We start from the raw sequence: 12,863 nt of genomic DNA on the forward strand, positions 1-12,863 counted from the left end.
ATAAAAATATAAAAATAATCTATTGTCTGCTCTTGCTGTAATTGTGGACGTAATACATTTAATCATATTTGTGTCACAAATCCAAACCTGCCATATTTGTGTGAAGAAGTTTGAGCCGATAGTGAAAGGATGTCTGACAGCTTGAGGTCACTTTGACTGCACTTTGCTCGGCCTACATGTACCTGCACCCAGAGCTGTGATTTTAGGTCGGAAGCTAACTTTGCACCTTCAACCCCTGAGAACATATCATTTGGACAAACAGACAGGAAGTGCGAAGAAGACTATAAGTAATGAGTATATGTCAGAGTATTAAGAGGAGACATCCAACAAACATGTCATCACAAATCTCTAGCCAACATAAGTCTGTGTGTGGATTAAAGATAAGTGCAGTGGGTGGAACGATAATGAACAGCACAGACACCTTCCTCTCATTAGACTCAAGACCTCAGGGACCCCCGAACTTGTTTACCCAGACAATCCTGGATTTACAATCAATGTCAGAGGCAGACATTAGCTGGGCTTCCATTACAGATTTTCACAAAATAAAAGCGATGTTTCTAAATGTCGACAGAGTATAAAGTAATTGCGCTTTGGAGGTGTTTCCACCCGTGAAATCTCATGCAGGGAGACTTCGCTGCAGGGAGACGGACGCTCCAAACCTCCTTAAAACACTCTACATACCTTTGTTCTTTCACACCTAATGTGGCAGTAATCATTTTAGGTATAATGTTAAGAAATGTCCCAATCTCTTCTTCTGTTTACACGTACCGCACCGTGTTTTCTTGGCGAGAAGTGGTCATGTGACCAGGTATGTCACATTGTATGACGTGTATTTGCAAAAAAAGTGTTTCCATAGCGCTTTTGCGATACATTTCAATAACGAAATGTCTGAAATTTCTTCTCTTGAAAGCGTAAAAACATTTTAGTGACATTTCAGTGTTTTTTTTTTTCTTATTAAGAAATTCAGGTGTTTCCTTTACCAGTTTGTATTATGCTATTTAGATCTTGCACATTTACAAGGATAATGAAAACCCAGCTAGTGTGTGTGTGTGTGTCGTTGCTGCTCACCGTAGCCATGGGATCTCTTCATGTGATGCTTCATGTTGCTCTTCTGCGTAAACCGGATGCTGCACACCTCACATTTAAACGGTTTCTTTCCGGTGTGCTTCACCATGTGCACTTGCAGAGCGCTCTTCTGGTTGAAGGCCTTGTCACACTGATGGCACTTGAATGGACGCTCGCCTGCAACAACAACACAGACCATCACAGCCATTAAAACACTATACAACAGGATCGTATGATATATGTAAGTGCCAATGGAAATAGTGCCAGAGCAGAACTGAATGGCTTTATTTATTTATGTGTGCATTTATTTTTTTTAACAGGGACAATGTACATTCATCAACAATACAGTAAATGTAGTTAGCCTAATGGCTATTTCTCATCTGCTGTCCCTGGACAGCTGTTAAAAGTCACCCGAAAAACAAAATCTATCAACAATAAAAAAAAATGTCACTCTAAAACAGCATAAAAACATTCATAAAACTTTATTATTCACCTCACTAAAAATGTACATTCAATTTCAATAAATAGTTAAATACATATTTTAAACATAAATATAAAATAAAATTCAAGAGAACTCACCGCTATCAGCGCTGATGATTGCAGATCTCATTACTTAAAAGCTATTTTCTTAACTGGGTTTTAAATTAAATTACATTAAATATTTACAAGTAATATATTCCAGTAACGGGCAGCTTGAAATCAAATACCAGACCACATCAGACAACTCGGCACATACACCTCCTTTTCTCGGCAGCTAAAAACATGGCTTCTTGACCACCATTTATGTTCACACTGACAGCCATTTATTTTTATTTTATTTTTGTACATTGTTTGTTTTTCTTGTGTTATGGATTAACTTTTTTGTTTGAACTGTGTTCCTGTTGTAATTACTGTGTGAAAAATTCTGAGAGTTTTAGTCCAGGCTTGGTGATTTGTTTTATCAGTAATTATTGTTTTGTCATACTTGTTCTCTTTTGACATATTGTATTCTGTCTGTATTTAATATTTTTTACATTTTAGGTTGCTTTTTAAAATTTGGCCAGGAACACCAGATGGAAACTCATTTGGCTAACTGGCTTGTTTACAGCATGTCTGTTTATTAATGTGCATTGTCCCTTTTAAATAATTAATAAATTCAAACTTAAAATTCTAATTCAAAGGAAGACTGGCCAATTGCATTCTCTCTTTGGGATTGTGCAGTCTCCTCTAACTGCAGCCCTTTGTGTTAGCTGAGTGACATTTCTAGTATTTAAAAATTGATTAAGTGAAGGAGAGGACAGAGCATGGGTGATTTTGGAAAAAAAAACAAAAAAAAAAACAAATTTCCATACTTTAATATGTTCTCCCAAATTAAAAGTTTCTGTTTTTGGAGAATAGCACAGTGGTGGTAGCGCACTGGATTCCTGTGTAGTACCTTAACTTTAAGGTAAACTTTAGAAACTTAAATTATCTTTTAACTTATGGAATTATTATTTTTCACTCTTTGTTTATCCTCAACCAAGGACAATTCTAATAGTGACTTTTTAACATTGTGATTAACACATTTTAAGCTTGAAACAGTAACATGGGAAGATCTCTGTTTCAGATGCATTCATTATGATTGAGGATATAATCTGTTAAAATATAGATTTATTTATAATCAGATTAGCTCAGTTAAAGCAAAACCAAAATGTTATAAAACACCATGTTGGTCGGGTTAGCATTTAATCTGCAGCATAAATGACAAGCTGAAATCAATACACAAAGCAGACGGTTTACATCCAGCAAGTAATATTTTTACTAGTGCCGGGAAACATTTAATTACGATTAATTAATTACAAAAAAAAAAAACCCAACACATTCCTTTTTTCTCAAAACACCAAACAGCGCAGAACCGTTCTTATTGCATGAGGTCCCGGTATACCCATAATGCTGATGCACAGACCACAACACAAGAAACAGGAGAACCAGAGGAGATGTTATGTAGGCATTCATTTTAGTTAAAAAAAAAAACAAAACACAAGAAAAAATAGAAAAAACAAAAGAAAAGCCTAGTTGTGTGCAAATTGGAGCTCTTCTAGCCTCCGCTACCACCTCAATGCTAAACATGTAGCAGCTAGCACTGACAGCGGTCTGAGTTCAAGCAGACAGTGTCGCCAATCCACACTGGACAAGGTGACAGGATTCAGAGCCAATGACTGACAAATGAACAAACTCACTGGACAAATGATGGTAGTGGACAGTCGACCACTCTCAGTGGTGGCGGATGTGGGCGGGGCTACAAGCGGTGCTACAGATAGCATTGTCTAACCCAATTAATGAACAGTTTTTCAATGTTCAGTTTCCACTTCTCTGGAATGTTCTGTATTAAGTGCTGTTTTTTATTTTATTACACAAAAACACATTTCTTTTCGAAAGTTTATGAAAAAATCCAGAAAAGCATTACTATAGATTACTTAAATTTAAGTTTGTGCTTTGTGAACAATGTAATCATAATATTCTTTATTCATATTGTTCATTATGTTAGCACTCAGTGATGGAAATAATAAACACTGTTTTGTTGTTTAAGCTCATCTATTGTTTTCATTGATTCAGTCATATACCAACATACATTTAAATTGTAAAACATTGCTTCTCTTGTCAAATATTGTTAGGCGATTCATTTAGATTAATTAATTACAAAGTCTCTAATTAATTAGATTAGTTATTCATTCATTCATTCATTTTCAGACCCACTTATTCCTGTTCAGGGTGGCTGGGGTCTGCCGGTGCCAATCTCCAGCTCTCATTGGGCGGTGGGCGGAGGGAATTAGAATAGTTAGAAAAATAGATTTGAACTGTGGGTCAGACAGAAAAATGCAGCCAATCAACACGCTGCAATAATCTTATCGAATAAACCTGTTATATTGTTCTTCAACAAATAATACCTTTCAAATTAAAAGTGTGCTTCATCATTTTCTACGGATTTCAATTACATTTACAAGCGTAAGGAAAACGTTAATGTTCTGTGTGTGTGTGCCACTGTCGCTCCCTGTGTGCTAGCTGCCTGAGCTATGACTACTTATTACAGCTCCACACCTGAGTGAAAGCAGTGCTGTGAGGGTGTGGGGGATCATGATCTGTGGATAAATGAGCTAGCAGATGCTAATGCTAATGAGGCACAAAGTCAGCCACAGAAGGGTTTATTGTGTCCCATAAGTTTCCGTACTTTTAAAAAAAAATGTCTTCAATTTACGTTAATTTTTTTTTTTGGCTTGATGACTACAACAAACTTGGTATGTTTCAAGAAAGTGACTTTTGTTATATCAGATTTTATTTCAAAAGCCTGGGAAAAAAGACAAAACACATTATTCAAGATTGAACTGTGCCAGGAGCCTGCAACTTTGTAATGTTATGAAATATAAATGTAAACCACTGCAAATGCCCTTTCCAGTGTCTTATAAGCCCATGAGGGTTGAGCACATTGTGTGCATGACACAAAATAAATTCAATCAATTAATCAAATCAATCAATCATTACCCCGTAGTCGCATTTAGGTTTAGCTGTGTATGCATAGACTGGTGATAACTTTAGGCATATGGACTTTGCTCTTTATATTTGTCAGAGCTGCCAACTTTCAATAAAACCTTGGAGTGAAATTCAGAAGGACCGATCTAGCTTTTGGTGCTTTGGAAAGGGGCGGGGGGCTGGGCCAAAATGAGCATTGTCTGTCATAATAACAGAACATTGGTACTTGAATAAGCACTTTTTTTTTTATTTGCAATGGAACATTTTTTTCACCTGACAATTACAACATTCTTGAATCTTCTAAAACTGAAAACTTGTCCCAAGCATAAAAAATTTTACTTTTATAAGTTAAAATACCAACAGTATAACCTGGACACAAAAAGACTAACAGTGTTGGTTCTACTGGACCTTAGTGCTGCTTTCAACACCGTAGACCACACCATTTTTTTAAATACTCAAATACCAGGTGGGCCTGTCTAGTGCTGTTCACAAATAGTTTTTATCCAATCTCAGAGACAGGACGTTTATGGTAAGTTTGGATATGTTCTCCTCTAAGGTCCATAAAATAACATGTGGTGTGCCTCAGGGATCAATTTTAGGCCCTGTTTTATTCAATCTGTATATGCTCCCTCTTGGTGATGTCAACGGGAGGCACAAAGTCAACTTCCACACTTATGCTGATGATACACAGCTGTATATCTCCGTGTCTCCTGAAGACACCAGTCCAATGGATGCTCTTTTTAACTGTATCTTAGATATAAAATCCTGGATGGCAGAAAATTTTCTCCAGCTCAATCACGACAAAACTGAAGTTTTAGTTCTCGCTCCTGAGGCCCAGAGAGAAACTTTTACCTAAACTTCAAACATCATCTTTGATTCCCTCCACACAACTTAAAAACCTGGGCGTTATATTAGACTCTGAGTTCACTTTTATCCCTCACTGTTAAAATATAACAAAATTAGGTTTTTATCATTTGAAGAACATAGCCAGAGTCTGACCCATTCTATCTCAGGCCAACACGTAGACACTATTGCATGCTTTTATCACCAGTGGAATAAACTACTGTAATGCCCTGCTTTCTGGTCTTCCCAAAAAAAACTATTTCAAGTTTAACTACGACAGAATTCAGCAGCACGTGACCTGACGAAGACCAGGTGGCGGGAACACACTACGCCCATTTTAAAATCGTTGCATTGCAGTGGCGCTGTCTGTCTTTTGGTCCTCAGTGTTGATGAATAGCAGTTGCTATTTTGATGGACTGGGGGCTCTGTCTCGTCGCCCTGTGCCCACGTTCTGTGTCCTGCTTCTGGTTCTGACGGCTCCTTGTGATGTCTTCTTAGCTAGATCCACTGTATCCAGCCATGTGCCATATCCTTATTTTAACTTCTGTGTCTGTGTGCGGTGGACGGGGTTTGAACGGTGTAGATGTTGTATTTATTTTTTTTCTTTGTAGAAGCACTTTGAGCTGCATTTTATTGTATGAAAAGTGCTTTTTATAAATAAAGATTGATTTGATTTGATACAAACTGCTGAGATTTTTGCTTGAGTATGGCCCTATAAAATCCATTTAATTTTTTTTCCAAATTCCATTACATTTTTTTTTAACAAAATTCCATGTTTTCTACATATTATTTTATTCAGTTTTTTTAAAGAAATATTTTATCAATTTCTTCAGAACATATTAGCTTTCAACTCCTGTGAAGAAACAAAATAAATAATAAAAAAGAACCATAATTAAATAAAAATGTATGTTAAAGTGGCCACGACGGGAGGTGGGGCTTGCGGCGTACCGAGTGAGCAATCCCCAGAAACGATTCTTGCACATAACATTTTGAACCAGTATGTGTGTCGCGTGAGACCATGTAAAATCCACCTATTGCGTGACTCTCACGGCAAATACGTGAGGGTTGGCAGCTATGTATTTATGATGTGGTTTTTTCTTTGTAAAATGGCTGCTGGGTGATGTTGGTTTTGCGTATTGTGTATTTTGTTTGTTCACTTTAGTTGACTGTGACTCAGGTGGTAGTGGGTCGTCTTCTGATCGAGAGGTTGGGGGTTCGATCCCAGGACCTGACTATGTGTCGAAGTGTCCTTGGGCAAGACACTGAACCCTAAGTTGCTCCCAGTGGTCGACTAGCGCCTTGCATGGCAGTCCTGTCCCACTGGTGCGTGAATGTGAGAGTGATTGGGTGAATGAGCTGATGTGTAAAGCGCTTTGAGACTGCTTCAGTGTGGTGATAAAGCGCTATATAAATCAAGTCCATTTACCATTTTTTTACTGATCATTGTTATTATTACTATTATTTAGAAATCTTTAAAAAGCTTACAGTGCAGTCTTTTTTATGTTGCTGTCTCCACCATCTTGGGAGTCCGTTTACCGTTATTTGTATGGAAGTCAAATAACAGGAAAACAATTTGAATGATTATATTCAATTAATTACAATTAGATGTAAATAAGTGTCAGCAGATAAATAGGAGAAGTTGGGACATCGATCAAAATGACGATCTAATGTGGTTAATAATACTGTCACATCCACAGCCTTAGCAATAGACGATAAAAAAGTTTTATGTTAGATAAACTATCATCGCTCTCGCGTTAAAACTCTTCTCAGAATGTTTAATATTCATCACCTTGAAGCTCTAAGATTTAACAGTGGAAAGAATCCTCCGTTGCTGTCCAAACAACCTAACACAACATTGATGAAATGACACTGAAGGTTATTGGAGGCAAAGAATGTAAATTAAATGCTTATCATGACAGCTTTGGGACAACATTTCTGTTTTGAATACAATTTGCGACAAATGATAACAACTAAAGCATAGCAACATCATCGGACTATTTCTTTTTTCAAATTAAAAACAGCACATTCTGTACCAGTATTCTGTACTTTCACTTCCTCACATATAAATCTAGTAAACTCTGGGTTCACCAGAAATTTGTGATATCAAATTAGGGTCACAAAATTCCCTTTGGATCACCCAATCACATAATAACCTGTGATTTACTGTAGTTATACATGTAATACATCTATCCCTTTACAGTTAAGGAGAAATAATCTCTTAAAATCTGCTTGAAAAAACAGCTGGTCCATTATTACAAAATGAGAAACCACAGTTTTATATTTCCCCATCATTAATATGTAATAAATTCTATGTGTAACCTCCAAACCTGTGTGAGTGCGGTTGTGTCTCTCGAGCTGGCTTCGTTTGGAGAAAGCCTTGACGCAGGACGAGCAGTTGAAGACTCTGGGTTTCTGGGAGCTGGGTGACGGTCCCGGCTGGTGGACGAGCTCGTGCTCCTGCAGATAATTTATGCACAAATTATTTTGTCGTCACAGTCTGGTGCAGAGTCAAATGTTTGCAGCACAGCAGCCAAAAGAGTCTGCAAATAATGCTCTCATATTTGACAATTACAAATGGAGAGCAGCAGTAGATTTGAAACTAATTATAGTTTGTTTGTTTGCCTGATTGGAAAACTGTCAGATGTGTATTGTTGCTAGTTTGTTCAAGTGCACGACATAAAATAAAATATTCTCTCAATCCAACCTACCTACCTACCACCATAGATTGTAAAGCCCACAGGTTTTATAAAAGAGGTGGGGCTAACAGTGCTAGCAGTTTGTGATGCAAGATGGTCCCAAAACATCACATGATCTTGTTCTCAGCCAATAGCAAAACTCAATTGTAATAGCTGGATTTCAAACCATAGAGGGCAGTCACTCTGACATTTTACAATAGGCCAAATTGAAATACTTTGACTAGAATGTTGAGATTTGGACAAGGATCAATGAACAAAAACAAAAAAGTGGTTTTGGGATTTAGTTACTTTTTAAGTTCTTTTCCTCTTACGTGCTTCTGAACCTGCAGTAAGTGCAGCACCCCAATAAGGTTAACCAAATTACGCAACACAGACATATAATATTGCAAAAGAGACCACCAGAAAGAATCTATTCAAAATTACACTGTCACGCTGTCACATATTTACAAATTTAGCAGTTCTATATGGGACGAAATGTGTTTAAATGTAATAATATTTTATCCATGGCACCCACTCCTTTTCCTGAGATGACGGTGGGTGCAGCGTTGCGCGGGTGACCAGCTGTGCCTCGGCTGCTGCTCGGTAAATGTAATTTAATGTCCAACTATTTGTCTAGCGTAAAGCCACAGTTTGATCCACTACAGAGTAGGGATGCAACGATTCACTCAACTCCCGATACGATTCGATTCACGATACTGGGTTCACGATACGATTCTCTCACGATTTATTTTACAAAATGGGACTGTAGACAAATTTTTTTTTTGGGAAAAAAACTAGAAAATGCTGTACTATTTTCCTTTTATTTTTCATTGTCAAAATAATTCCTTGATAAACTATTCAAAATAATGCAATTTAACTAAAAATAAATCTTGAATGAAATAAATAAAGGAATAATACAAATGAAAATGAAGCCTATTAATTTAAATTCTGGTTCTATAATAAACAATGCAAAACTGCATAATAGTTCTTTTTCTTTTAAAAGTGCAACTGAAAATGTATTTTGTGCCTTAATAATTGGACTTTAAGAAAAAGAAAAAAAAAACGATTGCACTGATTTACGTCATATTTGTTTGGACCAGCAGAAGGCGCTGGTAACACAGTGGTCGGTTGGCATGCAGATATCTTGCAGTGAAGAAGAGAAGCTATGCTAGCAGACAGAGCTAATAGAAAAACGTGACTTTTACAGATATTCAAGTAATATTACAGATATTCTTTCGGTGCTAAAGGGGTAATGAATCATTTATTAACATATTTAAGAGTAGAAGGCAGCCAGAAAGAAAGTAGTAGCAGATTCCGCCCGCCACCTACACTTGTGGATAGCGCCCTCTGCTGGTTAAAAAAGTACTGCGATTCAATTTTCAGAAAATCGTTATCAACCGTGATACCTATGATTAGTTTTTTATCTGCCTTACGATTAATCGTTACATCCCTACTACAGAGTAAATATCAAGAGAACCAAGCTGTCATCTGCAGTGGTTGGTGAAATGCGCAAAAGGACGCGCTTCTCTCCTACGCGTATTCTCCAATCCAGGCTGCTGACACGCCCACCGCGCGTAAGGAGCCAAAAAGAGCACATGTGTGAATGAAGGCAGAAGGGATGAAGGAAAGGAGGCGGTGATGCAATTTTTTGGGGCTGTCTAAAAATCACGGAACATGGAGTTTTCCCAACGCTTGTAAATGTCATTGAAATCTGTGAAAATGATAAAGTTCACTTTTAATTTGAAATGCCTTCATTGATAAACAATATAACAAGTTGATTTGTTCAGAATATTGATCATATTATTGTAGTGCGACTGAGTCACAGTTAAAAGCTATCTCCTTGATCAGCTCTTCATCAGCATCATTATCATCATCACCACTGTAAAGCATGACCGAGTTAGATGCACTGGAGATATGAGGAAATAGCGCGGCAGCAGAGCATCCTTCTTTAAAGGGGACATATCATGGTTTTAAATCCTTCCTTTTTAGATATAAATCATACAGTTGTGGTCTATATAAAGCGGAACTGCACTGCTTGGGTCTGAATTCCTCATTATTATAGCTCCCCAGACCCCTTTTCTGATGTGCTTCTAAGAGCAACTCGTTTTGGTGCGGTCTCTTTAAATGCAAATGAGACGCTTCATACCCCGCCCCCTCTCCAGGTTCAACTCCACCCTGCTCGGCCATTTTTGTAGTTTGATAGAAGAGATATGGCCATGTAGCGGTGCAGAAAAAGTTTATTCACACGTTATTTACACAATGTCAACAACGGAATACTTGTCCATCCAGCTTTACATGTTTGAGCCAGAGTCTGACCCGGCGGAGCGAGATGAAAATGAAGATGATGAAGCTGCAGAACCCTAACAAGTGAGCTAACACAAGCACCGAGCTAACGCTAGCGCCAAGCTAACGTCACGAAATGCATTTTAATACAGTCTTTTCAGAGACAAAAACGGCAAAATGAAATGACTAATGAAAACTTTAGACTTAAATTAAACCACATAGGCCATATCATCAAGGATCTAAAACGAGCACACAGCACTAACATATGAAGACGGTGCAACTGCTAATGCTAACAAAACAATGACAGGGACGTCTTATCATCACACTTTTTAAGTGTGATGACACTTGTGAAGTGCTGCACGCACACAAAAATGACCTTACCCACAGATGTGGGTACATTACCGTGAAAAATAAAACTCAACCAGGCCCTTTGAAAAGGTTCTGATGCTGGGAGACGTTGTAATGAAGCGTGTGGGTTACTACATTCAACAACCAAACATTTTGATTTCTCCTCTCGTAACTTCTGCATCCTGGAGCTTGGACTACAAAATAAAAGCGAGAAATAAAAATGGCGGATTGCTCGAAGTGTTGGGCCTGGAGTCGATGTCCTAATTTGGCAGTTCCGCTGACATTATTGTTCAAAAAACGTAATAGAGAATCGAAAAATTGAAACAGATTGAAAAATATGACCAAAACAGAATATAAAGATATCAACGGAGCACCTGAAGAGATTAATTTGAACTTTTCTGTGCTTCTAAACAATCTAAATATTCATCAAAATGCATTTAAGGGCTAAAAAAGTGGATTTAGCATGATGTGTCCCCTTTAATACAGAGGGATGTGAGTGAAGCAGTGAAACTGAACTATTGGCTTCCATAATACGCAGTTTGAAATACAGTGCCTTGCGAAAGTATTCGGCCCCCTTGAACTTTTCAACCTTTTGCCACATTTCAGGCTTAAAACATAAAGATATAAAACTGTAATTTTTTGTGAAGAATCAACAACAAGTTGGACACAATCATGAAGTGAAACGAAATTTATTGGATATTTCAAACATTTTTAACAAATAAAAAACTGAAAAATTGGGCGTGCAAAATTATTCAGCCCCCTTAAGTTAATACTTTGTAGCGCCACCTTTTGCTGCGATAACTGCTGTATGTCACTCGGGGTATGTCTCTATCAGTTTTGCACATTGAGAGACTGGAATATTTGCCCATTCCTCCTTGCAAAACAGCTCGAGCTCAGTGACGTTGGATGGACAGCGTTTGTGAACAGCAGTTTTCAGTTGTTTCCACAGATTCTCAATTGGATTCAGGTCTGGACTTTGACTTGGCCATTCTAACACCTGGATATGTTTATTTGTGAACCACTCCATTGTAGATTTTGCTTTATGTTTTGGATCATTGTCTTGTTGGAAGACAAATCTCCGTCCCAGTCTCAGGTCTTTTGCAGACTCCATCAGGTTTTCTTCCAGAATGGTCCTGTATTTGGCTCCAACCATCTTCCCATCAATTTTAACCATCTTCCCTGTCCCTGCTGAAGAAAAGCAGGCCCAAACCATGATGCTGCCACCACCATGTTTGACAGTGGGGATGGTGTGTTCAGGGTGATGAGCTGTGTTGCGTTTACGCCAAACATAACGTTTTGCATTATTGCCAAAAAGTTCGATTTTGGTTTTGTCCGACCAGAGCACCTTCTTCCACATGTTTGGTGTGTCTCCCAGGTGGCTTGTGGCAAACTTTAAACAACACTTTTTATGGATATATTTAAGAAATGGCTTTCTTCTTGCCACTCTTCCATAAAGGCCAGAGTTGTGCAGTATACGACTGATTGTTGTCCTGTGGACAGAGTCTCCCACCTCAGCTGTACATTTCTGCAGTTCATCCAGAGTGATCATGGGCCTCTTGGCAGCATCTCTGATCAGTTTTCTCCTTGTATGAGCTGAAAGTTTAGATTACAGTTTTATATCTTTATGTTTGAAGGCTGAAATGTGGCAAAAGGTCGAAAAGTTCAAGGGTGCCGAATACTTTCGCAAGGCACTGTACAAACTGTTTAAAGTGACCTGAGCCTCATTAAAATATGTGTGGGAACAGTTTCTGGTCTGTCCTCAGCCGCAAATGACAGCTTGTTTCACTCTGTAGTGGATCAAACTGTGACTTTACGTTGGACATAGTATGAAAATAGTTGAACCACTGTGACCAACGTGGACAGAAGTCTGCGTCTGTCATAGTTTTAATTAATCATGCAACAGCAGCTGAGTGATCACAGCTGCTGCTGTGAAGTCTGTGTGAAGTCCATATTTCTATTGTAATATACTGCACAAATTCCAGGATTAGAAGCGAATAAGAAGAAAAGGACTTACACACACCGGAGAATGCACGTAAAACCAGATTTAAATGGGAACACCCACATTTCAGGGCTGCTCCACCCACAGTGAGTAGCTGGGATGAAGGCGCGCAGCCACTGACTTAAGTACAGGGGGAGAATAGCACACAGCCAAAAACAGCGCCG

At 38.2% G+C, this 12,863-nt stretch overlaps 1 protein-coding gene across 1 annotated transcript in view; it reads right to left on the reverse strand.

Moving 5' to 3' along the window:
* The window catches only part of znf236 (zinc finger protein 236), a 97,022-nt gene that overhangs the window by 12,844 nt on the left and 71,315 nt on the right, over window positions 1-12,863 (reverse strand). Inside the window, exons 26-27 of the mRNA XM_028470493.1 lie at window positions 7,722-7,851; window positions 1,069-1,242 (exon numbers count right to left, since the gene is read on the reverse strand). Of these exons, the coding sequence (XP_028326294.1) occupies window positions 1,069-1,242; window positions 7,722-7,851 (304 nt within the window). The remainder of the gene's footprint in view (window positions 1-1,068; window positions 1,243-7,721; window positions 7,852-12,863) is intronic.

The sequence above is a fragment of the Gouania willdenowi genome, chromosome 16 (genome assembly GCF_900634775.1).
Source record: "Gouania willdenowi chromosome 16, fGouWil2.1, whole genome shotgun sequence".
In the NCBI taxonomy this organism is placed as follows: Eukaryota; Metazoa; Chordata; class Actinopteri; order Blenniiformes; family Gobiesocidae; genus Gouania; species Gouania willdenowi.